Here is a 25,107-nt window from a genome sequence, read left to right on the forward strand (position 1 = left end):
GAGAAATGGTAGCCAGAGCACCTGCTCTGATTAGATAGATAGATAGATAATTTATTGTCATTGTCCGTATATACACAGTATGCACAGCAACGAAAATCAAACACCCACCCAAAGACCGGATACACATATACATTTGCGCGTATCTCCGAGCTCTCATCCTATTTGGTCATAATCTATAAATCTATAAAACATACATAGTCTAAAATATAGCATGACCTATTAAAAGCAGAACATAACCTAAAACCTATCTCATTCCTTCCTCTCCCTTCTTACTAAACCTTGCAACTGGCCCTGAGATCATTATTTAGTGCAATCAGAGCTCTTGGATAGAAACTATTCAGAAGGCGTGTGGTTCGTGTTTTCATTGTCCTATATCTTCTGCCCGAAGGCAATAGTTCAAAGAAGTTGTGAGCAGGGTGGGTGGGATCTCTCAGAATGTTATGTGACTTCTTTAAGATGCGAGACGTGAAGATCTCATCCAGGGTTGGTAGTCGGAGCCCAATAACGTTCTGGGCAATTTTAATTGTTCGCTGTAAAGCTTTTTTTTCCGTTTCAGAGCTGCTCCCATACCACGATAATATACTATAGGTTAAGACACTCTCGACGGTACTATGATAATAGGACAGGAGTAGGTACTGGGATAGATTCAGTCCCCTGAGCATTCTCAGGAAATACAACCTCCCCTGCACCTTCCTCACAACCATATTAATATTTGTAGTCCATGAGAGGTCCTCCGAGATATAAATGCCCAGGTATTTAAAACTACCAACCCTCTCCACTTCCTCGCCATTTATGTGCAATGGTAACAATACACTTTTCTTTCTCCTAAAGTCAATTATGAGTTCTTTGGTTTTTTTGGTGTTAAGCATAAGATTATTTTCTTTACACCATTGAATTAACCCCTGAACTTCTTTCCTATAAGCAGTCTCATCGTTTCCACTGATGAGCCCCACCACTGTTGTATCATCCGCAAATTTGATGATTGTGTTGGACTTATACAGTGGGGTGCAATCAAATGTGTACAGAGAATAGAGAAAGGGACTTAGCACGCATCCCTGAGGGGCTCCTGTGCTTAATACTAGAGTAGAAGAATAGTAAGGTCCCATTCTCACTGTCTGCGGCCTATCAGTCAGGAAATTCCTTACCCACAGACAGATCTTCTGATGTATACCCAAGTTGGTCATTTTAAGAAATAACCTGTCTGGCAGAATTGTATTAAAGGCAGAACTGTAGTCCACAAACAACAGCCTTGCGTAGGTTCCCTGTCGTTCTAGATGACTCAATACAGTATGGACGGCGATGGAAATAGCATCATCAGTAGATCTGTTTCTTCTGTATGCAAACTGGAACGGGTCCAAAGTGGATGGAAGACTAGCCTTAATATAATCTAGCACCAATCTCTCAAAACATTTCATAACAACAGATGTTAAGGCTATTGGTCTATAATCATTGAGAGATACCACCACTGACTGCTTAGGGACTGGCACTATAATCGATGTCTTTAGGCAGGTAGGGACAGAACCCTGCAACAGGGATAGATTGAAAATGTCCGTAAATACGCCGGCCAATTCTGCAGCGCAGTCCCTAATAGCCCGTCCCATGATTCCATCCGGTCCAGCTGCCTTCCTGATGTTAATGCTCCGAAAGGCACGTTGTACGTCACAGGACTGTAGTACAAGTGGTTGTCTATCAATAGTAGTTTCTGATGATATGCTGGTGGCCAATGCTGTAGTGACGGTAGTTCCAGTTCCCTCCTCAAAGCGGCTAAAAAATTGATTCAGTCGATCAGCCAGGTGCGCACTGCTGCTAGCCAATTCGTTTTTAGTATTTTGCCCTGTAATTTGTCTCAAACCTTGCCATACTCGACGAGGGTCGGAGCTCTCAAAATGTTTTTCAATCCTCCGGCAGTACATAGCTTTGGCGTTCCTGATGCCCTTTTTCAATTTGGCTCTAGCTTCTCTATACTGCTGCGCATCACCAGAGTGAAAAGCAGCATTTCTTGCCTTTAACAGAAGATACACATCCCTGTTTAGCCAGGGCTTGTTGTTAGGGAACACCCGTATTTGTTTGGTGGTAGTGACAACATCAATGCAGCTTTTAACGTAGAACAGTACTGTTGAAGCATATGTGTCCACATTATCCTCCTCAAAAAGCGACCACTCGGTGCTCCGAAAGCAGTCTTGGAGCTGCTCAGCTGCACCTACTGGCCACACTCGTATCTCTCTAGTTGATGGTCTAATTCTGCGTACGAGAGGTCTATATGATGGTATCATAAGTAAAGATATGTGGTCTGACTGCCCCAAATTGGGCAAGGGCTTAGTCTTGTATCCATGCATGATGTTACTATATACTCGGTCCAAAGTATTTCCCCCCCTGGTGGGACAATCAACATACTGGTGGAACTTAGGGAGCACAGTCCTTAGATCGGCTCGGTTGAAATCACCAGCAACCACAAGTGCTCCATCCGGGTGGGCCCGCTGCTGTCTGCTAATAGCAGTTAGCAGGTGGCCCATAGCTGTAGTAGTGTTTGCATCAGGAGGTATATACACCGCTGTTATTATAACAACATTAAACTCACGCAGCAAGTAAAAAGGGCGGCACTTCACCACTGGATACTCCAAATCAGGAGAGCAATGCGTATCCATTTGTTTAATGTCCGAGCTCCAGTTGTTGTTTATATAAACGCAAATTCCTCCTCCTCTGCTCTTCCCGGATTTGGCGGTTCTATCCGCTCTAATTACTGAGCGTCCCTCTAGCTGCAGGAGTCCCTGTGGAAAGGAGGGATCCAACCACGTCTCTAAAAGGACCATAACACAACAGTCCCGGATACTTTTCTGCCGAGAGGTAATGAGTTCCAACTCCTCTACCTTGTTAGGCAAGGATCTTACATTTGATACAAGGAGACTTGGCAATGCAGGCTTGTGGGGATTTTTACCTAGCCTCACTCGTAGTCCAGCCCTGCAGCCCCTCTTCTGCTTGCGCCCTCTCCGTTTCCTTTTCTTTCTGGCAAGGAGAGCAAGGGGAGTATCCCAAGAATGTGCAAGATATGGAGGCTCTCTGATAAGCTCAGCTGGAATGTTATAGGTTGAGACCTCCTGGTTGCAACCTTCCCCTCTGCTGATACTTAAGAGCTCTTGGCGACTATAACTATAAATTACTTGTGCCTGAGTATTCACAGTCCATAGCAGCAATAAGTTCACAAATAAAGATAAAACACAAATCACTGAATACCGGTCTTCGGAGTGCCGAGCCGCTGCAAGTGCTTGCGCCGCCATATTGAACAGGGGCTCCTCAGCAGTAGAGGCCCTGCCCATCGATCTCCATGTTAGGGTGTGAAACCTAAGACGCTGGCAAGTTAGCAATGTCATGTAACTTTAAGTAGTCAAGCTCGTTAAGTTGTTAAGTTGCTCAGTATATAAAGAGTGTTTGTTTTCTCTGTGTGTGGGGTGTGAAGCAAAAATGTCCGAAAGCTCCGGAGGTGTTTCTGTTATCTTTCTGCAATAAACCTGTCTTTGGAAAGACAGGCTTCCCTGTGTCGTTATTTCTTTGCTGCTGAGACTCTGAAGCTTGTACTGCAACAAGAATCTCTGCACTGGACTTAATTAATGCTCTGCAAAGAGAGCTGTTGCCGGTGGCGCAGCGGAAGCATTTACTGGACCAGTACAAACTCTCTTAGGTTATGGATCCTTCTACGTTTCTACAGCTGTATTGTGTGCAGAGAAAGTGAAAGCAGCTTTCGGATGAGAGAAGACCGGCTTGGTCGTAAATCCAGCTCTTAAAGGAACTGAGAGGCTGCAGAAAATTGAGAGAGCTGCGTAAGTGAAGATTTACAGCTTCATTAGCTGCAAAAGGCTAGCTTGACCTCCCGTTGTGTTTGTGTTTTGTTAACAAAACCAGAGGACGGTGGTAGGTTGCTAGTGAAGAGATGGAGAAGAAGAAAAAGTTTAAAAGGCTTCAGAGGAGGCTGGAGGCATCTGAAAAGTGAGTAAAACAAATCCCAAGGGGAAAGAGAAGAAAGGGTACACAGAGGGAGTAGCAGCAGATCCCAAGAATGGCAGTGGAAAATTTCCAGGTTCCCTTTACAAAGTTGAACTCTGCTAATTACATGCAGTGGTCTAAGAGGGCTCAAGTCTGGTTGGAAGCCAAAGAAGTGTGGGCTGACTATGTCCAGAGGCGAAAGCCGTTTGTGGCTGTTGCAGCAGATGCCACAGCAGAGCAACAGGCTGCTGCACATGCTCAGAACAGGGAACATGATAAAATGGACACTAAAGCTAGATGCATGTTGATGGTATCGATAGACGATTCCCAATTACCTCATGTGGAAAATTTAAGGTCTGCATTTGAAATTTGGGAAGCTCTTAGGCGAATTCACCATAGAGCCACGCCCGGAGAGAAGGTGAACATTATACGTGCTTTGTATGAGTTGAAACTGAAGCCAGGGGATAGTGTGGTTGAACACACGTCACAGATGACTGAGTATTTCAACCAACTGTCATCTTTAGGTGTGAATTTTCCTGAAAATATTAAAGTTTATACTCTGCTTAGCAGCCTGCATGCAGGGGTTGAAAACTTAGTACTAACTTTACAAGTTTTGCCAGAGGACCAGCTGAATATGAATTATGTGACTGGTAGATTGTGTGAACAAGAATATCAACATCATCGAAAACGTATTGACAATTCAAATACCCCAAGGGTTGGATGTTCAGATAATTCCCAGCGTGGGGAAACTAGCAGGCAGAGCTGTAAGGAAGCCTCACAAGTGTCTGCCATGGCCAGCAAGTCATGTTTTCGATGTGGCAGCAGGTTTCATTTGATAGCAAAGTGTCCAGAAAAGCAACAGGAATTTCAACAGTCCAAGGCCAGTTTCCGGAGTTACAGGGGAAGACGATGTGAGAACTACAAGAATCAACGATCCAGAGGGGGAGCAGGTGCTGATAAGGGACTATCTGCAATGGCAGCACAACAGAGTTCTAAAAGGAGTCAACAAACTTTGGATAATTGACAGTGGAGCAAGTCACAGTTTAGTTCCAGCGACATCTATTGGCCGCTTGATGAACTGCAAGACATTGCCAGTTGCAAAAACCGTGACTATAGCAGACAATAGTAAACGAGAAATGAACCTTAAAGGCACAATTTATGTTAACTGTTTGCAAACTAACCTTCCTGTTTTTGTTCTTCCAGGAATGAAGAATAGACTTTTGAGTGTGTCATGCCTGGTAAAAAGTGGTTTTAAGGTTGAGTTTGAAAATGATGTGTGCACCATTTCGAAACAGGGAAAGGAGCTAGTTAAAATTCCCTGTGAGGATGGGCTTTTTGTTTTGGTTGAAGAGCAGTTAGCAGCAGGTAGATGTTCAACAGGTGAAGCGCAAGCTAAGTGTGTAAATAAGGCTCCTCATACAGGTTGTGCACATCTGCTACACAGAAGGTTAGCTCATATATGCTTTAAGTATGTAAGCAAGATGCCAGATTTAGCTGAGGGGTGTAACATTAAACCCTGTCCAAATTTTTTGGATTGTTGTGCTTGTAAACATGCTAAGGTTAAGACATGTAACTATCCTAGATCTGATAGAGTAAGCAAGAAACCCTTTGAACTTGTGCACACAGACGTGTGTGGCCCTATGCCAGTCAAATCGCTTGGAGGTGCGAGATTTATGCAAATTTTGGTGGATGACTTTTCAAGGGCTAGTTGGGTTTTCTTTCTGAAAGAAAAATCACAAGCAGCTTCCATCCTGATGGATTGGATTGAAGAAGTCGAATGTAAATTTGACACCAGGGTACGTAAAATACAATCAGATCGTGGTGGGGAATATGTGAACCACACGCTGGAGACGTGGTTAAAAAGGAAAGGTATAGTTCATAGACTTACCAATCCCTATTCACCACAGGAGAATGCAGTTGCCGAAAGAAAATTTCGAACATTACAGGAAGCCATTGCTGCTTTGCTGTTTGATTCTGGACTTCCACAGCGTTTTTGGGCTGAGGCTGCACTGTATGCGAATTATACTTTTAACAAAGTGTACAATAGCACAGTAGGCAACACTCCTTACTTCATGCTATTTGGGGGAAAACCAAAAATTGATCATCTAAGAGTTTTTTGATGTCGTGCTTATGTGCTGGTGCCTAGGGCACAACGTAGGAAAGGCGATCCTAGGTCTAAAGAAATGTTTTTCTGTGGTTATCAAGCAAACACAAAAGGTTGGAGATTTGTGAATGTAGAAGGAAATCAAACGAAAATCACAATCAGCAGAAGTGCAGAATTTTGTGAACAGGATGGTTGGAATAAAATTCATGACATACTATTTGATGTGGTGAACAGTAGCAATGAAACTCAGGCCCCAGGGCAGGTGTTAGTTCCAGAACAGACTGAGAAATTTGAGTCTGAGGATGAGGGTGAGAAATCGCCTAGTTCACCCAAATCTGTAAAGTCAGAATCTTCTAGCTCTAAAAGTTCACCTGTACAGCAAGAGAGACGTGTAAAGTCAGAATCAGAAAGTTCTTCAACTACTAGTGACAAACAGGTGACGACTAGTGATTCTGGGTCAGAGGGGGAAACTGAAGGAAAATCGCAGGAACTGTTAAGGCGTTCTAAGCGTACCAACAAAGGTAAACCTCCTGAAAGGTACCAAGCTATTAGTGTTTGGGCTGGTTTGGCAAATTGCGAACCTGAAAGTTTTGAGGAGGTTGAGCAATTACCCCAGGAGGAGGCCAGTAGGTGGCGTGAGGCCATGCAAAAGGAGATGAATTCTATGAAAGAACTGGGTGTGTTTTCCATCACCAAACTGCCAGAAGGTACCAAGGCAGTAAGTTGTAGGTGGGTGTACAGGATAAAGACAACAACGATGGGGAAACCAGAGTACAAAGCAAGACTTGTAGCTCGAGGTTTTACGCAAAGAAAGGGGTTACATTATTCCGAAGTCTATGCACCCACTTCAAGGAGTGAAACCCTACGGGCACTATTAGCAGTTGCTGCTCAGAAAGAGTTCAAAGTGAATCAATTTGATGTCTCTACAGCTTATCTTCATTCAGACTTGGCTGAAGAGCTTTATATGGAGCTACCACCAGGATTGAAAGTTGGTAAATCAAATCAGGTATGGAAACTACATAAATCTATTTATGGACTCAAGCAATCTGCTCATAATTGGAATGAGTGTTTGAATGACGTTTTGGTAGGCATTGGTTTTAGCAGGAGCAAGGCTGACAATTGCTTATATTTCAGAAGTTCAGGAGATGCTCAAGAATCTTTGCTTGTTTATGTAGATGACCTGATTTATACTTCAAAGACACAAGAACAAGTAAAAAAACTAGCCAAAGAGTTAAATAAACACTTCAAAGTTAAGAATCTTGGTGATGTGAAGGTCTATCTTGGTGTTCAGATAGATAGGACCAAAAATGGCAGTTTTCTACTGAATCAAAAAGGCAAGATATTGCAAATGTTGAAAAAGTTTAACATGACGGAGTGTGCAGGTGTTAGAACACCAATGGAAATGGGTTTTGTAAAAGACAATGAATTCAAGGATAGTGCTGAATTCAAGCGTGCTGAAATCTTTCAGTCAGCACTGGGAAGCTTACTTCATCTTTCGCAATGGAGTAGACCAGATATTGCTTACGCTGTTAACTTACTCAGCAGAGAAGCTTCGTAACCTAGTGTAAATGCATGGAAAGGAATTCAAAGAGTGTTAAGATATTTACAATACACCAAAGATTTTTGCCTTGAATTGTCTTCGGAAGGACAAGCACAGATTACTTGTTGGGCAGATAGTGATTGGGCAAATTTAAAGGATAGAAAATCAGTGTCTGGCTGTGTAATAAAATTTGGTAACTCTCTGATTGGGTGGAGATCCAAGAAACAGAACCTGATTACTTTGTCGTCAACAGAAGCTGAGTTTTGTGCCTTATCTGAGTTATGTAGAGATCTAGAATTTTACAAATGCTTGGCACAAGAGATGTATGAAAAGGCCATCACTCCAATCACTGTATGGGGTGATAATCAACCGTGTCTTAAGTTAGCACAAAATGGACAGTTCAAAGGTCGTACAAAACATTTGGATATCCGCTTTCAAAATGTTTGTCAAACAGTAAAAGCAGGAATTGTTAAATTAAATTACTGTCCCAGTCATGAAAATCAAGCTGATGGTTTTACAAAACCGCTTGGGTTTCAGCGGCATGAAAACTTTTGTGAAGAAATGGGTCTGAAGTAATTTTGTTTTTTGTATTGCCAGCGAGAGGGGGTGTTAGGGTGTGAAACCTAAGACGCTGGCAAGTTAGCAATGTCATGTAACTTTAAGTAGTCAAGCTCGTTAAGTTGTTAAGTTGCTCAGTATATAAAGAGTGTTTGTTTTCTCTGTGTGTGGGGTGTGAAGCAAAAATGTCCGAAAGCTCCGGAGGTGTTTCTGTTATCTTTCTGCAATAAACCTGTCTTTGGAAAGACAGGCTTCCCTGTGTCGTTATTTCTTTGCTGCTGAGACTCTGAAGCTTGTACTGCAACAAGAATCTCTGCACTGGACTTAATTAATGCTCTGCAAAGAGAGCTGTTGCTGGTGGCGCAGCGGAAGCATTTACTGGACCAGTACAAACTCTCTTACTCCACAGCTGTCCAAATGCACTTAGAGACCATGTGGGAAAAGGTTCCACTGCTTGCTTGTCACACACAAATTTTGGTTCCACATTCAGCTGGGGAAGTTCAGGTTCTCCCCTCACCAGGCTCGCTGTGAGCCTTGTCTGTGTGCACACCTGTGTGAATATGGTCAGTGCAACCTGGAAAAGGAAGAGATGCAATTGTAAACTAATTCCTATTCTGGTCAGTGTTGTGCATTCCAATTATAGACGGGGGAAGAAGCACTAAATGAGCTTACCCAGCATACATCTAAGACACATTTAAAGCACACAAACACAAATCCTGGGAACTGTAGATTGTTAAAGGTACCAGGAATGGCAGCAGTGGGCAGGGTAAACTACAGTTCCCAGATTCTTTGTGGGGATGTTTTAAATGTGTGGTATGTGTGCATAGCCTTATGTCTTTTATGTCTGAGAACACGCTAGCTCAGGAAGGGGGGTGTCAAAGGTAGACTGGGACCTACTGGTCAATCACTAGGTGATTTGCAGTTGGTGTGACCCACAATTGTTCAAGACTAGTAAGAATAAACATGTCCCAAACGAAAACTAGGCTGTTGAAACAATGGATACTTCGGGGAAAGTGGGAGTGGAATTTTGTATGAAAGGGTTTAATAATAAACTCAGTGGTGGCTTTGAAATCAATTCTTGGACACAGCTCCCTCTCATAGGTAGACACTTTCCCTTACTTCTGTGAGTGTGCCTGCCAATCTGAGCTGCTATTTCCCACCTAGCCCTTGTTGGTGGAGCCAGGCATTCTTGAAATAAGCAATATAGGTACCACAAACTGAAGTCTGCCTGGCCTTGCCAGAAGCCTGGGACATTTTCACACCCCGGAGGCTATTTTTGCAAAGTTCTCTTTTACTCTGCTAGTGGCTGTTGCTTTTCCTGTGGAAAGGCATAAGGATTTGGTCTCTCAAAGAATTAAAATTTCTGTGTTCTCTAGCAACAGCTGAGTGTGCCTGGAATTGCTTGTCTTTGTTTTTTCCTTTTTCCTTGAGTACAAAGAGAGAGCATTTGCAGACAGTTCCTAACTTGGCTTTTGCTGACGATCAGACTGCGGTGGCCGTCCTGCCTGCTACCTGGAGGGAGAGAAAGAAAGAAAGAGAAATCTACTGCTTGGATTCCCTTTACTGCACAAATGCTGTGTTTGCCCCTCCCAGTCCAGTAAACACATGGAGATTGTCACTGATCAAATAGGAATGGGAAGGAGACACAAACCGTTTTCTGGGAAGATCTAACAACTCACTGGAGCTTTCAGGCAACATGGCTAGAGAAATGGAGAGATGTATTGCAGAAGGAGGTAAGGAAACTAAAAAAACCTATTGTCTTTCTTTCTTTTTGGTGCATGGTTTTCACTCCTGAGAGCTCTCCAAACAGATTTCCATAATCAGGAAAGCAGAATCAGACTACCATGCAGAGTTCTTTCTGCCGGCTAGAGAAGATGAATGGCATAATTTGGCTCTTTCAAATGAAATATTCCATATTGTCTGAGACTAGGGTTCAGCTCAGTGCCTTGGAGGACAGAGCACCTGTGCCTCGAGCAGTGGTGTGGAAGAGAGAATTTGGGCCAGTGGTGCAGTTTGTTGAACAGTATTGTAGAGAGAAGAAAAGGGGCACCTGCAGCCAATTCTGTTTTCCTATACAAAGCACAAGAGTCTTGCCTTCCCATCAGGATCTAAATCTGCAGACCTCTTAAACAACCCTTTTCATACACATCTACATTCACCCTGATCCAAGTGAGCCCCAATTTGAAAATGTGTTTATTTTCCTTAATAATATCTATAACGTACATCTTCGACATGTGCTCACATACATGCCAAGTAGCAAATCTAATCATGAGTGAAACATGCTGTTTAGTGTGCCAGAATTCCTTTGTATGACCAATCTAGGGGAGTGCTTGGCATGGTTAAAAAAAAAGGCTCTCCATAGCAAAGCAGACTTTGTCCACGTGTGGACGCTTCCAATTTATTTCCAGATATGTAGAGATTAGTTCCACAGGGATATACAAAGTGGCTTGATTATGCTGAAATCAAACATCTCTTCCAAGTTCTTATAGACAGAGGGAAGAACCTTATGGAAAATCCCTGCGTTTTATGTTCTAAAAGATTGTCAGGAAAGGCAATGCAAGTTCTCTCTCTCCAGACCAAACCAGACAATACGAGATTCTATGAATTACTACAATTTAAACAGTTATACAAGACATCTCACCATAGCAGGGAAGACGGTGCCCAGGTGACCCGTGAACCTGTTCAGTCTTCCTATCAAACAACATGTTAGCTCCATGTCTGTGCCCTTAAGTACAGGGTTTGGGTTTTATTGCACAAATTGCCAGCGTGGAGCTCCTGATCGCAACTGGGACCCTGGCATTTGAGGTAGGGGTCTTTAACTCATTGCATCTGGCTATGGTTAAGACTCAGAATGGGCTTCTCATCATGTCAGTAATTTGAATAAGAATAAAAGTTCCAATTGAAGCACATAGGATATTTTTTCTTATATAAATAGCTGGTGCAGCCCCCACCCCTATCTGAACTGGGACCACAGGAAAGGCAAAATTTAAAGCTGTCTATCCTCCATGTTAGGTCCCAGTCTGGACCACCTCTCCCCCACTACACTGTCCATTTGTGTAAAAACGAAACCTGCACTTCAGAGTTCTGATATGGAGCTAACATATTGTCTAACATATAGTTAAGTATCATAAGGAAACCAGAAGAGCTGGCTGGATCAGGCCAGTGGACCATCAAGTCCAGCATCCTGCTTTTATAGTGCCTGTGAACCAGATGTATCTGTCAGGAGTTCAGCCTACACTTGAGTAGGACCCTGGTAGAGACACATGCCCGACTGGCATGTTCTCTTCCTCCTGGTCAATCGTTCAGGAGCTTCAAAAGCTTTCTTCAGCCCGAACATCACAGCGACCAATGCCAACCGACACCGGCACACTTAGGGATCTGCAGAGTAGGTGTAGTTGCGTAACAGACCTCAGCAACTCAGCATTTTGGCTAATCTGCTTTATTGACATATAAACACACACGGAGCACTGTAACATGGCTCCCTCTCTCTCTAGCATCAGACAGCAAAGAGAAAAAGAACAAAGGACAATAGTCCCACTTCATGGAGCACAGTAACACAAACATCCTGTCTTCGTCACTTCCCACTCTGTGGAGTCAAAACATATACTGTCATGTGAAAGACAAAAATCCCATGACTGCAATCATGAAGCAGGAATTCTAACAGTATCCACCATCGTGGTTCTCTCACACGCAAGGTCACAAGTGCTAAACAGGAAGAGCGAAGTTTCTCAAAGTAGCAAATACGCCCTTGCTTCCTTCCAGGTTACCAGAATATGCTACAAGCTGTGAAGTGTGGACTTCAAGGAAACAGTTCTGAGTATGCTCAGAGCACATATCTGATTCAGATAGGTCTACCAGGCCAGGAGGTCTACCCTGAGGCATAGCTACTAATGTTGTACTATGGCTATATGCTAGCAACTGTATCGTGGCTGTCTTCATGATATCAGGAGGGAGTAGGGATCCTGTGAAACTGTCGAGCTATCACTTGTAAAATGAATGAATTTTTTACTTGAGTCCTCTGCCTAGAGATGGATGAGAGGGATATCCATAGCATAGGATTTGGATTGTCTAACAGTACAGAGAGCTTATTAGCCAGGGAATGAAAGATTGACAGAAATGTCTCCAGGGGCTCTCTAAAATGAAATAAGTTACAATTGTGTAGACGACAGAAAAAGTGTGGTTTTGAGATGGGGGTGGGGGAATTAAATTTTTACTAGGGCTTTGCAGAAACCTGTATTGCCATAGACCGAACTGCTGGTAAACTTGGTAAAAGAAGCCAGTCTTTTACAGTAGTTGCAGCTGTGAAAGGAAGAGTGCCAAGTCGGGGTCTGAACTAAATTTGTGGCTGGTGCACATTTGTACTGGATACGGGTTAAGAAGGATGAAGGTAAAGAATTTTTGTTTGTTTGTTTGTTTACTGACTGCTGCCAAGTCCTAGAAACAGATATTCTGCCTGTTTATGTCTGGTTGGTAAAGATCTGGGATATAGCTAACAATGAAATTATCTGACATTATCAAATTTAGAGATTGTTCAGTTAGTTGTTTTAACTAAGTACCGGTAGATGCTTCGTATAACTACTATTCTGCATTGGCTCTTAAAAATGGTTCTCCAGAAAATTCAGTTGCTAAGGTTATAAAAGTAATTTTGCTTTGTTGTATTTCTAGATTTCTCCTCCCCCTTTGAAAACCACTAGGACGACCCTGCCATCAAGTCTCTCATTTCAGACCCAGAACTTGCAAGTCTCCTGCAGGCTTAGTGGTAGCTTTTCTACATGATCCCCTGGGTAAGTCAGTCAGTTACATTTACCCCTCCTCTCCCTCTCTGCCATGTGGAGGGTTTCTTATGTTTATAGGGAATCCTGTCTTCTTTCTGCATGCTACCAGTGAGAGCAAGAAAAGTAAAGTTTATATTTGCATACACTCTAATTGTTCCTCTTTGCCAGGCAAGGTATCTTAGTATTTTCTGTGCCATGGATCTAATAAAAGAGTTATAATTTTGATCCTCTGTGCATCTTAGAATCATAGAATTGCAGAGATGGAAGGGGTCCCAAGGGTCATCTAGACCAACCCCCTGCAATGCCGGAATCCTTCCCACAGCCATCCCTGGGTGGGCTCAAACCACCAATCTTCTGGTTAACTCCTAGACACACTGAACCATTGCGCCACATGAGCATCCAAGTGCACCAGCTTTCCTCCTATTTTAAACTGACCCTCAATTTTCTTAGGATGTCAGAAATACACAATGTACAATCCTTGTGTAAAAATGAATGGTGTTCAGTGTAGTCTAAAGATCTATGCTGATTGTTTCCTTCCTTCCCTTAATTGCTTATATCTCATAATTTTGTTCGCTAATATTATATCCATTATTTTATTTTTCCACATCTTCCCTATCAATACCTCTGCTGTTAGCAGCATGTGAGAGACCACACAAGACAGCCCTTCCTAACCACGCAGTTTGCATAGCCCCAAACCATTGTTACTAGATGTAAATGTAACTCAGAACTCCTAATCTCCTTAATACCTTGCTAAATCCCCAGAAATGCCTAACCAGACAACAATCCCTCCGTATATATGTTCAAAGGTGCACTTTGCACCCTTACCTCTCCAACACCAATGTGCCTGTAAGCATAGGAAACATTCCACAGGGCTGGAAACACATGCACACCTCATGCACAAACACGGCCCATTGCAAACATTAAACTTAAGAAGCTGCGCAATTTTTCCCCCATGAAAGGAAGCCATATTACAAACACATCTACAAAGGCAAAAAAGGTAGGTTGTGAAAGAACTAATCAACTGCTTCCTGCTGACTTCTCACTCCAAGCCCAGCCCGTCAGAGTGGCTTTTGGGTACTTTTGCACGTAACGTATAGTTGGACTCTCAAAAGGCTAATTAAAAATTCAAGGCAATTTTATATATTGTAAGAAGTTTACGGCTGCATTTCTTTCCTGAGAGTAAGCCCACAGAACACAATGGGCCTTGCTTCTGAGAAAACATGTATAGGACTGCACTGTGAAGTACTGTCGCTTTCCACTCAGTTGCAAAGGCTGTGGTTTCCTCTAAAGTATTTCCTGTCTTTTCTAAGGCACGCAGGTTGGGGGTTGTACAGGCAAAGACTTCAGGTCATATTCTGCCATTAAGCCTGTTGCTGTGAGAGAAATAAAGCTGATTCTCACCCTAGAGACAGGAAATGGCGGAGATGACGGGAAAGGGTAGAGGTGAGACCCTGCTCAGTTTGAGGGTTGACTTAGTACGGTTGTGCCAGGGGTGCTGTGGTGGAGCAAAAGCACATTACGTCTGAGGTTGCACACAGCTCTGCGGAGCAGGAGGCTGCATCGGGCTCTTTTGAGAGGAATTTAATTTAATTAATAAATTTAATTAATAAATAAAGAAGCTTTATTTAGGCCATGTGGGCTATTTTTTTTTTAACTGGAAGGCAAACCAGCCATTGGCAAAACATGACAAAATGGAGTGTAGTAGTTTTAATAACAGCCACTATCGCAGCATCGAGAGCTCCTTAACAATCCTGAGTCTTTAAGTACATATGCTTGCTGACGTCTTTTTGAAAAAGGGAAATGCAGAAAGTGGTGGTGGTGAGGCCTGTAGAGTTGATTGCAAAAGCAGGCCTGGGCAGGGGGCAGCTGGGTACATTTGCCCTGGGCCTCGGGCAACAAATATATGAAAATAATAAGACCAATATTCTTTGCATGAAAAATAAGAACTGGGGGAGGGAAAGCACAAACTTCCTTACTGTTTCCCTTACTGTTACCTGGGGGGGGGGGGGAATTCTACTGCCCAATTGCAGCTATGCTAAAAATTATGCATTTCTATGTTGTTTCCTATGGGTAGCAATCTTTCTCTCACAAGGGAAGTCCCAAAAAATAAATAAAAATAGAAATGAACTAGCAAGCCCCTTCTGGAGACAACAAATGCATCCCTTTTATTATTTGTAATCTCTACGACTTGTACACTTCCCCCCCTCCCAGTGCCAAACAAAGTCTTGAAAAGTGCTACCAGGAGTTTCTCACAGAAGGACCAGGCACTTATATCTCACAGATCAGCTTCTGATATTTTTTTAAAAATACATACATATATACATACTTATATAAATACACACACCACCCCAGGTGGGCATTTGGTCTTGCTAATGGTGGAAATGGGCCCTGGTTGGGTGGGGAGGACTGGAGACAGGGAAGCCCAGACTGCTTGGCAATATGGCCGCCCTGCTGATGGGACATGTAAGGAGTATTTTCCAGTTGGGAAGGGGAGATGTTCAGCCCCTGCCAAAATGAGTTTTGCCTTAAGAAGATTGTGACAGGCCCTGGACTTTTCTCAAAGACAGGTTTATTTTACAATTTTGAGGAACAGGATAAATGTGGAAATATTTAGTGCTGTCAATCACTTCATCCCACCTAACTGACTTTCTGAGGGAATTTGGAAACATTTCTGTTTGCCCAGGCATAGGAATGTTGAGCAGTCCTGATCCTGGCAACCCTGAAATTATCGGCTGGTAGAATGTTTTCTTTTAAACTGTTGTTAGACGTGGTTTTTTTTAATGCTTTTAGAATATAATTAGTGATATTATTGTTAATGTGTTTGCCACCCTGGAAATAATAATAGTAGTAATAGTAATTATTATTAACGATAATAATAGTGATAATGAAGGAAGCTGACATTAGAAACTATAATTATTAGAAGAAGAAATAAATGACAAATTAAAAAAAATAAAAATAAAGTAGCCTTGCCTTTGGGGGGCAGGGAATGTTAAGACCAAGAAGAATGTAAAGGGAATGTGTGCCCATTTTCAAGTTTGCTTGTTGGAAATGTTTATCAACACATTTAAGGAGATACGTGTTCATTTTGCTTATGGGAACAGAATTGCATTTGGAGTTCACCAACACTTTTCTTGTTCTAGATTTTATCAGCTGCTGTCTTGGAGCCAAAACTTTCTTTCTCCTCAGGAAATTCAAGCATCCATTAAAGGTAAGGTAAATCTGCAAACACACGCAGGGGAGGATTATCTGGGCTCCAGTTTTTAGTTTTTGTGAATTGCTTAGAGGCTCTGTTTACAACCAGGCAGTATATGAATAAAATAAACTAGTACTTTGTTCAGTAGATGACTAAGGGAATATTTAGAACCAGATAGTGACAGCTGTGTTTAAAGAAAAAAACAAAAAACAGTGCCATCAATATAAAAACATAAGAAGAGCTTGCTGGATCAAGCTAATTTCACTCCCCATAGCATTCAGAAGCATTGCTGGGTTTTATTGCCTCCAACTGTTTGAGGCAATAAAGCCACAAGTTGCTTACTTTCAGGTGAGAAGCTATTTGCACGAAATATTCCCTATGTAAATTCTCTGACACTTTCAACTTCCTAGGCAAAAATAAGGGGAAATCGCATTGGGATGCAAAGAGCCTTTAACACCAGGAGAACAGGGAGGCAGATTTCCTTTTTCCTGAAGTGGAGGAGGAGATCCATGGATCTTCTGCTCGCTCCACTAGATTTGACCAATCAGATTTGAACAAGTGTTCACGAGACTAAGATAACAGCCCTTCCCTTTCAGTTCCTTCCTGCCTAGCTCTTACAGGGGGCACTTCAAAGGAGCTGTCATATTTTATATGAGCAGCTGGGCGAGGGGATTGCACCCACCAGACTATTCAGTTTGCCTATTTTTATCCCTCTTCAGGGGGACATAGGGTGGAAAGAGAAATGATTTTAAAAGAGAGAAGAGTTTTTGAGAAAGTTTAAATGGACTGTGGACACCCTGGCTACAATTTTCTTGTCCAGACCGGAGAAGACATCCCTGCATTATCAATGGCTCTGAAAGGCGCTTGAGCCGACACAGGCAGGGGATGTGCGTGGAATTCAGAGCCCAGAGAGAAAAGAGCATCCATGGATAGTGTGATTCTCTCTTCAGAGCTCAGGAAGCAAGGTGCACCTGCGGTGGTGTAAGCCCAGGGAGTTGGATTAGCCCAACATGATAGGTTTTAAAAAATAAAATGGGTTGGGATATCAGTTTATAAAGCTTGGAAGCTGGAGCTGCCTGAAGTTCCTCAGCTTCACTACCCATTCTATCTCATTCATACATCACTAGCATTGCTTTAAGGGGGGAAAATAAAACACAGAAATAAAGCAAAGCAGGCTGTTTGCTTACAGCTGCTACGTATTCACAAGGATGACTACAAATTGTACACTATATGATTGGAGCTACCTTTGTGGTATCCTTGTGCAAGAAAGAGGGAGAAGAGAGTGAATGTGCAGGAGGAAGGGGCGCAGCTTAGGTGGGAAACCACAAAGTATATTTTATCCTGTAATCTGTTACTCTCAACCCTTCCATCTACTGACTGGAAACATGCAAGGCTGCATATACACAGCACAATGTTACGTCTTCAAGACTATTCCCAAAGAAAAATCTCAAGTTCAGTTTTTACTAAAATTCTTACAGGTTGGTTCCAGCTGCTAGTCACATTTAAGGCCAGCTCTTTGACATACAGAATGCCTATTTACCGTGCCTGTAGGAATGTAATCTCCCCACTACACTGATTTGCTAGAAATATCCACATAGCATTTCCTTTTCTTTCTTTCAGATGGCTTCCAAGAGACTTGCAAGGATGTTTGTTTTCACTATGGCTTTGGTTTGTTTTCTCTGTTTATATGCCAAGCTGTGCACTTTCGAAATCTGTATATTCTGTGAGACGAAGCACGAATTCTTTCCCTTTAAGAGAGATGGACGTTTTTTAAGGAGGCCTCATATGAATTGCAGACGGAATCCACCATTCCTGGTCATTCTTGTGACATCATCTCACAAACAATCCAAAGCCCGGATGGCTATCCGTGAGACATGGGGCAGAGAAAGAAAAATAGACAACAAACGTATTGTGACCTATTTTCTCCTGGGAAGTACTCTCACTGATGTTGACCAGCGTGCTATTGATGATGAGAACAAAAAACACAGAGACATTATCCAGAAGGATTTTCTAGATTCCTACTACAATTTAACATTGAAGACTATTATGGGCCTTGAATGGATTCACAAATTCTGCCCACAAACCAGCTTTGTGATGAAAACAGACTCAGATATGTTTGTGAATACCTACTATCTCACTGAACTTCTTCTAAAGAAAAATAAGAAGGTTAGCTTCTTCACTGGCTTTTTAAAAGAGAATGAGCATCCAATACGAAAACTGATAAGTAAGTGGTATGTGAGTGAAGAAGAATATTCAGGAAACTTGTACCCTCCATTTTGTTCAGGGACTGGTTATGTTTTGTCTGCAGATGTTGCTAGTAGTGTGTATAAAATTGCCAAAGAAGTTCCTTATTTTAAACTAGAGGATGTTTTTGTAGGCATGTGCCTCGCTAAACTCAACATCAAACTGGAAGAACTTCATTCAGAACAAACATTCTTCCCAGAGGGGCTTGTATTTTCTGCTTGTCGTTTTAGGAAAATTGTGACAAGCCACTTTGTCAGACCTCATGAGAATCTTATCTACTGGAATGCACTGGAGAGGTCCTTGGATGAAAATTGTCATCCAGGGACCTATCCAGGTGGCTGATAGGTTTCAACAGAGGCACAAAACTGCATAGAACATAAATCCTGAAATTTTTGCTTAGATACTGACATCAAACCTATTTTAGATAAGAAGATGCTGACATTGCTTTTTAAAACCCAAGCCTATGCTTGTTTGCTTAGGAGTAAGTCTCATTGTGTTCCGTAATGCTTACTCCCAGGTAAACAGCTTGAAAAACCCATTGCAGTAGTGTGCCAAAGAGGATAGGGCTCCTGAACTGATGGATAGTTTTGAACAAGGAATTTCAGCAGGTGTACCTTTCTGAAGAAGCTTCATGAGCCTTACGTGCTGAAGTTCCATCTTCTCCACAATTATTAATGGTGCAGGAGCCCTGCCCTCCTTTGTATCTGGCCACTCTAGTTCCATAGTAGGCTGTGCAGCAGGAGAGTTGCTCTGGTAGTGGGCACACTTCATAGCAATATAATGAGTCACCATACTCATCTTCAAGGTTGTTGACTAGCTCTTTAAACAGGCACTGTTCAGCCCCTGAGTTTTAATAAAGTTAATGAGTGAAACAACTTTGTTTCACAAGGTTTGTGCACACATTCTCCCGGTGGCTCATACAGCTAATTGTGATCAATTCACTTGTGGTAGTATTGAGACACTTCATTCCTTTCTTTCTGATCAAAGAGTAGGATCCAAAGGGGGCGTGTTGTAAGTCATGATGTCAGAGAATTTTGACGGAAGCAGAATTTGCTGATATTTGCTTATTTGTTCCACTTCTGCAACATAAATGAATCCACAGAATATATGTGGTATTTGCTATCGTTTTCAGTCCACAAATGAAACATAATGAGTTTTCTCCCATTTGCCTTGCATTTTCTTTGTATATCTATGGTGTGGCATAACTTCATAACACTGTAATTATGCAATTAGTTACAAAAATGTGACTTATCTTATTATTATTTATTAAATTTGTATACTGCCCTTCATCTGAAGATCACAGGGTGGTTTGCAACATAAAAACACAAAATGAGAACACAAAATACATAACAAAACAGCAATAACAAACCAATAACCCCATCTCACAAACATATTTAAAAGGTCATAGATTGTTTAAGCAGCCAAAGACCTAGTTATAGAGAAATATTTTCACCTGGCACCTAAGGATATGTAATGAAGGTGCCAGATAGGCCTCCTTGGGGAGAATATTCCACAAGTGGGGAGCCACTGCAGAAAAGGCCTGTTCTTGTGTTGCCACATTCCAGACCTCTTGTGTATTATTTTATGTATTATTTTATTATTTTAGATAATTAACTAATTCTGTAAATTTTGAGACAACAGACAAGAAGACTCATAATATATTTTTTGGCAGAAGATGAACTGTAGTGAAACAAAAACAGCACTGCATGCAACCAAATCGGAGTGGAATGGAGAACGATGCCTTCTGACATACCTAGTAAAAAAGCCAAAGGAGTTTCAAAGACTCCTCTCTGAAAGCAGCTCCCCCTGAGAAGCTATAAGCCATTCAGGGGACTTGTGAAAGTGGCATCTGATGCAGTTCAATAAACTGCACTCTCTGTGTGTGTGGAATTCCAACGCAAAGCAGGTGTTGTACATAGAAAATTGCTGTTGGTAGGGAAGGTACGTTAGGTAGGCTGTCATTACGAGAGCAAAAAGAAAATAAAGGGAGGGAAAGTATTGAAAAGCCCAGATTAATCTACCATGTTATACAAGCTTTCCGTTTCATGTACTTATCCAAAGGCAACTGCCTTCTGCCACTTACAGTTTATTCACTAAGTCTGAGTGCAACGCTTCTGAATTAAGCACTTTAAAGTCCCACTGATTTTAACAGAAGTGCACCTGTTGAAATCAAAGTATTGACTAATGCCTACTATTTATCACTTATATCACCTGCTACCCTCTCAACCAACAGCCATACTCTCTTTGCCTCCTCCTCCATCTATCATTCACTCCATCTCTAGAGTCCATTTTCAGCCTGTTTCTGATGGCCAATCACCTACAAGCCTGCACACATGCATGCATGCAAAGAGCAAGCACTGTGTGCTGCTAGAACAGGCATGGCCAGACTTCCGGGGTGGCACCATTGGCAATGGCGGACTCCCTCTGAACTGGAGGGACTAGCTCTGCGTGAAACGGGTCTTTTCCGCTACGGTGGAAAACAGGTCTTTTCCGCTACGGCGAAGCGGGGACCCAGCTAAAAATCACAGGCAGATGAAGCCTGTGAACATGGGACTCAGCGGGCACCCTTAGCGCCCCCCCCAACCCGCAAAGGAACCCACTAACGGGCTCCGAAGTGAAGAAGGGGAAGTGGCACGGTGCTGTGAGTCAACTGCTATTTCCATGGAGCGAAGCCGCACAGCCGTTGCCGGAGAGCGCTGCCTTTTTCCTGGGACAATTTGGCTTCTAAAATAAGCACCCGTGAGTACTTAAACTTTGAACAATCGGATTTTAAATAAGGATTTGCGAGAAGAAAGGAATTGGACTTAAAAATGTACTTTAATTTGGTACTGAAACGGGAAGGTCTAAACAGGAAGTCAGCCTTCCGTTTCTTTGTAGACAGAGTAAAGCAAAGACAACATAAACTAGAGCTCAGAAAATCGCTTCTAAAGGATTGGCTTTCATCATTTAAAATTGTTGAACCCCCCTTCGGCAGCAGGAGAAGAAGGGGGATCTTTTTTGGACTGTTTAAACCTGCAGAAGTGAGTTTAAAGTAAAGTAACTTTCCACCGTCCTGATCCTGGAGCGGGGTGTCAGGACTGACGTTTTGAAGCTCATTGACCAGAGACAAACGTTTTTGACAGATAGTTAAAGGAAGAGAAACATAGTGATTCCATTGTTTCCTTTCGCACTTTAAAGGAACAAATATCGACAAAATATCTCAAAAAGGATACCTTGTTGCAAGAACAAATAGAAGTTCTCCCCCTAGAGGGAGACTGTGAAACTGTAACTAATGCCAGGGAGCTTGCAGCTGTCTCAGATTACAATCGTGGGAATGGACTTGTGACCTTGTAGGACAATGTATTCAGAGGCTCTGTTGTGTGCTGTCTGTAAAACAAGTGCCCTACTGGAACAGTTAAGTGAGAAGATGGATTTGATGACTAATGCGGCCAGAATTTTTGAACAGGCAGTGGGAAACTATGTGGAGCCCACCCAGGAATTAGATCAGGAGTGTGTCCTGACAGCAGATGAGAGAAGAGAAGAGGATGTTGCTGAATCTTGGGCGCCAGAGATGGAGGGAGCTGCGGCCTTGCAGGAACAAGAGCTTTTGGATTTGACAAATGAACTTGGAAAAAGCCAGATTTGGAAAGATAAAGTTTGGACTGGTCTGGAAATGGGGGGTTGGATAGACCCCCCTATGCAAGGATGTTTGGATTTTCCGAGTCTGGCAATGGGCCATGAGATGTTTGGAGCTGTGGGGGCTCTCAATTTCGGAGGGGTTCTGAAACATCTTCTTAAATACCATATGGAGTTGAGTCTGGACTATGGAAAAGGGGCTGATTTGTTGAAAAGGGTCAAAAACATCACCAAGCTGGAGTTCCCACGAGTGAAAGGAGAATATGAAGAAGAGCTGCGGAAGGGACATGGAAGAGATTTAAGGGCCTCGGATATAAGGTTGCCAGGTTAATGCGCTAGATCGATGGGATAAAAAGGACTGACAAAACCCAGGACCAGGAGGAAGGGACGCTGGATGAAGATTGGATTGTTTTTATTTCTCTTTTTATTATCAGGATTGTTTTATAAAATTGATGAATGTTAGAAAAATGTTGGAACGAAATTATTTGGCTCTAGTAAAAATGTTTAAAGAATTAGGTAAGAATATTATGGTTGTGAGAAGTCGGTTAAAATAAGATTGAAGTTTTAAGTTTTTAAGGTTCTCTATAAGATAAGATGAAAATAGATTAAGGTAACGTAATGACAGAATACTATGAAATATGGAAAGGATTTGCTGCATAATTATTAACCAGGATACAAAAAAGGGAGGAGGAGGAGGTCAAAGAAAGAAGGTAATGAGAGTTGAGGATTTGAGAATGATGGATTTATTTTTGTTTGTTTGCGGTGTATTTTTGTTTTTTGAATTTGTATTGTTTGAGGTGGTTTGTTTTTTCTTTGTTTTTTTCTATATTTTTTCTGCTTTGTTTTTCTTTGTAATTTCAAAAATTTTCGATAAATATCATATTAATAAAAAAAAAATAGAACAGGCATGGCCAAACTTGGCCCTCCAGCTGTTTTGGGACTACAACTCCCATCATCCCTAGCTAACAGGACCAGTGGTCAGGGATGATGGGAATCGTAGTCCCAAAACAGCTGGAGGGCCAAGTTTGGCCATGCCTGTGCTGGAACAACTCTTCACAGCACCAGTGTGTTTGACCTAATGATGGAGACAGATCTGGGTAATAGCTGAATTTTACATATTTTCTTAAAGGTCTGATCAACCATTGTAGGTTTCTTCCCAGTAGTCCTGTAACCTAAGCCCTATTTGAGCATTCACCTACGATCCTCTAAGTCAGGAGCACTTGCTTACTCTTTGCCCACCATCACATCTGAAAAATCCAGCTCATGGGACCAGCATTCTCTCATAGGGCAGGCTGCAGACATCCTTCCAAATGCACAAATGCCACTGGGGAGAGGCTGCCATGGGGTTTGACAGTATAAGTGGAGCAAGCAAGTGAAGTCTTGCTCTCCTGGTTCACACAATGGTAATCGTGAAGTCATTTGAATGGCTTATGCTTCCTCGCACATGGCATCATAATGCTGTGACTAACATAACCTCTGTTCCCTTATTATTTGTGAGATGGCTAAATATAACCCACCAATCATTTACTGAGAAGCTTGATAGAGAATCTGTCTTGGAGGACTCATCCCTTTGAAGAAACACTGCATTATGTATTTTCTTCCTCAACATATGGATTTGCTTCAGGTGTCGCTTTTGAAATAATGCCTGCTATGCTCCTTTTCAATATTTGAAGGATTAGCACATAATACTTCTAGTAGCTGTTAAGTCCCAGTGGATTCACTCTGTAGTCCATGCAAACTTCTTGGAGCTTATTTCTGTCATTCTGGTGTATCACCCCCAGTCCTGCCACAAGTTAGTTTTACTTTCAGCAAGTAGAGTCAGTTCAATATAGGAAACTTTAAATGTGCTACATTTTCAGTTTAACCCTTAGATCAGTGTCTAGCAGTTATTTTCTTTTGATATCTGGATCTGGCTCAAGCATACACACACAGAAAAACCTGAGCCCCCAGTTTGGATGACTGAGTAGCAATCTCCCCCCGCCCCACATACCTGGTATCTGATTAAACAGCAGGATAATAAACAACAGCAGCACTAGCAAGAAAGATAGCAAAAATCATAAAGTCATCCCCATGCTCAAAACCAGGGCCAGCCAACCTATGAGGCAAGGTGAGGGTCCACCCAGGGCAGAAGATCCCAATGTTGATCTTTCTTCCCTGCCTGCCCCCTTGTCCCTGATCTAGACCTTCCCTAGTGGGGGTTGGGGTGTCATTTGGGATCTGCCTCAGGTGTTAAATGTCTTGGTCTGCCCTGCTCAAAACTGTCCACCAGAAAATTTAAAATTTATTTACAGAAACATTGCAAGATCCAGGAATGCTAGAAGGATGTTGGAATGAAGCAATGTGGTTTTAGCAGAAATGATATAAAAGATTAGGTAAAAATTGATTTTTTAAGTGGTGAAACGAGAATGTAAAATTATAGTACACTAAGATAAATTATTAGGATAAAAACCAAGCGGAAAGGATTTGCTGAAATACTTAATTGAACTAGAATACAAAAAAGGGAGGTGTGAGGAGGTCAGGGAAACAAGTAAATGAAAGATAAGACATGGAAAGATGGAAATGTTCTTAATTGTTTATATTTTCTTGTATTTTGTATTTTCTGCTCTCCTTTTTATTTATTTATTTTCTTCCTTTTTTCTTTTTTTTCCTTTTTCTCTTTTCTGTAACTTTTTTGAAACTCTAATAAATATTATTTTAAAAAAACCAACAAAACTGTCCACCAGGTCTAAATGTACCAACCAGATGTCCATGTCCTTTGGGCTTTATTCAAAGTTCATTCAAGGATGCAGTCAGTGTGATGGCTTTACATGTTCCATAAAGATGCAAAACATGAGAACCCTGCAACGTAAATTTTCCAGCAAGTGTCAGCAGCGCATTTTGGTGCATTGCAGATGCTTCAGCTAACCCGTGCCAACAGTAAATTTGTATTCCAACCAGCAGGAGGCAGCAAAGATTGGTCCCAAATCACCTTTAAGTCTTGATTGAGCTTCTGGTCCTGTAGCTCCCTTTAGTCTCTATAGTGCCAGCCAATCACAGGTGCAAGCAAACTCCTAGCTGCTACAGTGACTCAAACCTCCATCCAAATAATGATTTCAACCAG

At 42.1% G+C, this 25,107-nt stretch overlaps 2 protein-coding genes and 1 long non-coding RNA gene across 11 annotated transcripts in view; 2 read left to right on the forward strand and 1 right to left on the reverse strand.

The window, feature by feature from the left end:
* Nucleotides 1-9,202: 9,202 nt before the first annotated feature.
* On the reverse strand, nucleotides 9,203-24,205 carry LOC309531699. Of its 2 annotated transcripts, none has more exons than XR_014219374.1 (2): nucleotides 23,236-24,205; nucleotides 9,203-9,692 (listed from the first exon to the last, which is right to left on the reverse strand). It is a non-coding gene; the product is annotated as an uncharacterized lncRNA (long non-coding RNA). The 2 variants fall into 2 exon arrangements; XR_014219375.1 differs by having other exon boundaries at nucleotides 23,203-24,205.
* On the forward strand, nucleotides 9,689-19,288 carry B3GALT5 (beta-1,3-galactosyltransferase 5). Of its 8 annotated transcripts, none has more exons than XM_082221355.1 (4): nucleotides 9,689-9,913; nucleotides 12,846-12,964; nucleotides 16,096-16,163; nucleotides 17,769-19,288. In XM_082221355.1, exon 4 carries the CDS (start codon nucleotides 17,769-17,771, stop codon nucleotides 18,732-18,734), a length of 966 nt encoding a protein of 321 aa, XP_082077481.1. In that variant the 5' UTR covers nucleotides 9,689-9,913; nucleotides 12,846-12,964; nucleotides 16,096-16,163; the 3' UTR covers nucleotides 18,735-19,288. The 8 variants fall into 8 exon arrangements, with proteins under 8 accessions (XP_082077481.1, XP_082077480.1, XP_082077479.1 ...); XM_082221354.1 differs by lacking the exon at nucleotides 9,689-9,913 and adding an exon at nucleotides 10,808-12,567; XM_082221353.1 differs by lacking the exons at nucleotides 9,689-9,913; nucleotides 12,846-12,964 and adding an exon at nucleotides 13,809-14,398.
* Nucleotides 18,254-25,107, forward strand: part of IGSF5 (immunoglobulin superfamily member 5) — a 41,738-nt gene continuing 34,884 nt past the window's right edge. The window contains exon 1 of the mRNA XM_082221338.1: nucleotides 18,254-18,372. The gene's annotated coding sequence lies outside the window, so the exon portion shown is untranslated. The remainder of the gene's footprint in view (nucleotides 18,373-25,107) is intronic.

This window comes from Podarcis vaucheri, assembly GCF_965113315.1.
Source record: "Podarcis vaucheri genome assembly, chromosome: 4".
Lineage (NCBI taxonomy): Eukaryota > Metazoa > Chordata > Lepidosauria > Squamata > Lacertidae > Podarcis > Podarcis vaucheri.

Bases quoted from the DNA above. Each gene is read 5' to 3' on its own strand.
- B3GALT5 (XM_082221351.1), top strand. From the start codon at position 15,328: ATGGTGGAAATGGGCCCTGGTTGGGTGGGGAGGACTGGAGACAGGGAA. The intron at 15,419-16,095 runs GTAAGGAGTATT...TTCTTGTTCTAG, and splicing joins CCGCCCTGCTGATGGGACAT to ATTTTATCAGCTGCTGTCTT. The intron at 16,164-17,768 runs GTAAGGTAAATC...TCTTTCTTTCAG, and splicing joins AATTCAAGCATCCATTAAAG to ATGGCTTCCAAGAGACTTGC.